The sequence below is a fragment of the Gracilinanus agilis genome, unplaced genomic scaffold (assembly GCF_016433145.1).
Source record: "Gracilinanus agilis isolate LMUSP501 unplaced genomic scaffold, AgileGrace unplaced_scaffold30339, whole genome shotgun sequence".
Taxonomy (NCBI): Eukaryota; Metazoa; Chordata; class Mammalia; order Didelphimorphia; family Didelphidae; genus Gracilinanus; species Gracilinanus agilis.
Genome location: NW_025362845.1, coordinates 1 through 1,246, shown reverse-complemented (window position 1 = coordinate 1,246; position 1,246 = coordinate 1). Strand labels below are relative to the sequence as shown.

The window sequence follows — 1,246 nt, the reverse complement described above, 5'->3', positions numbered from 1 at the left end:
CCCCGCCCCGGCCCGGGCCTCACCACTTCTCCACCAGCACCTTGCAGGCGGCTGCGCGCGCGAACAGCTGGTTGACCCGGCTCTCCTCCGCATCGAAGTGTCTCCGGTAGAAGGACTGGGGGAGAAGGAGGCGGAGACGCCTTCAGAGGCAGTCCGCAGAGCCCCGCCCCCCGCACGGGGGCGGTGCTTGCGGAGAGCCCCACCCCCACGCCCGCCCACCTGGTGCCGGTAGCCCTTGTCCACGCCCAGAGTCCTCGTGCAGAAGCGGTGGCGGGCCCCGAAGTGCCGCATCAGGTAGGCCAGGTCGATGGTCCAGATGCTCCGCGTGAGCTGGAGCTCCTGCAGCGCCTGTTCGAACGCAGCCTCGTCCTCCAAGAGGTTCAAGTACCTGGGGGCGGGGCGGGGTCATTGGCCAATCGCCGAGCTCTGAGCCGGAAGAAGGGCGGGACAAGGGCAGGCCCCAGTGAATCACCGGCCAATCACGGCACTCCACAGGCAGGCGGGGAAAGGGTGGGTGCCCCCGGCACTCCGAGGGCCAATCATGGCCCTCTACAGGGAGGGGGCGGGCGAGCCGCCAATCACGGCCCTCGGAGGGCGGGGCGGGGCGGGGCCTCACCTAAGCACCATCCTGGAGCAGGCCAGCCCGCAGTCCCAGTGGTACAGCTGCTGCACGACGGGCACTTTCAGTTGCACGAAGTCGCCTGGGTCAGAGCACGAGCGGCGTCGGAGGAGGCCGGGACGAGGGACGTCCCCAAAAGACCAGCTCCCTCCCCCCATGGCTCGGCGGGGGCTGCGGCGGCTCCGCCCCCGGAGGACGGGGGACGGGGCCTTCGGGTGCGGCCGCGACCGCGCCGCGGTCTCCCCCCGGCAGTCAGGGTGAGCTGGGAGCCCGGAAAGGGGCCCTCAAAGCTGTGCCTGAACCCCTTGCTCCCCCGGGTGCGCGGCGGCCATTTCAGAGCCGGCTGGCTCCCCAGGACCTCCTTCAGACTCTGCCCAGTCCTTCTCCAGCTCGGGCCGAGGGGGTGAAGAGACTTGTCCAGGGCGACACAGCCAGGGAGGGTCTGAGGCCGCATTAGAAACCACGCCCCGCCCCCCGCGGCCGTGTCTCAGTTTCCCCAGCCGTCCCGACGCCCCGCTTCCCGCGGCCCTCACCGGGCTGGGCCCCGGCTCCCTCGGCTTCCTCCCTCATGCCGCCTGCGGGCGGACGGGCCGGGGCTTCGGCTGTGGGGGCGCCTCGGCCATGGCC

The 1,246-nt window shown here is 71.7% G+C and overlaps 1 protein-coding gene across 1 annotated transcript; it reads right to left on the bottom strand.

Moving 5' to 3' along the window:
- Positions 1–19: 19 nt before the first annotated feature.
- Positions 20–1,240, bottom strand: GUCD1 (guanylyl cyclase domain containing 1). The gene is made up of 4 exons (XM_044683662.1): positions 1,153–1,240; positions 617–701; positions 220–388; positions 20–115 (listed from the first exon to the last, which is right to left on the bottom strand). Exons 1-4 carry the CDS (start codon positions 1,187–1,189, stop codon positions 20–22), a joined length of 387 nt encoding a protein of 128 aa, XP_044539597.1. The 5' UTR covers positions 1,190–1,240.
- Between the last annotated feature and the right edge of the window lie 6 nt (positions 1,241–1,246).

Excerpts from the sequence above, each read along its gene's own strand:
- GUCD1 (XM_044683662.1), bottom strand. The coding sequence starts at position 1,189 with ATGAGGGAGGAAGCCGAGGGAGCCGGGGCCCAGCCCG. Across the intron at positions 389-616 it reads TGCTCCAGGATGGTGCTTAG|GTACTTGAACCTCTTGGAGG; the intron begins GTGAGGCCCCGC and ends CCCCGCCCCCAG. Across the intron at positions 116-219 it reads ACAAGGGCTACCGGCACCAG|TCCTTCTACCGGAGACACTT; the intron begins GTGGGCGGGCGT and ends CTTCTCCCCCAG.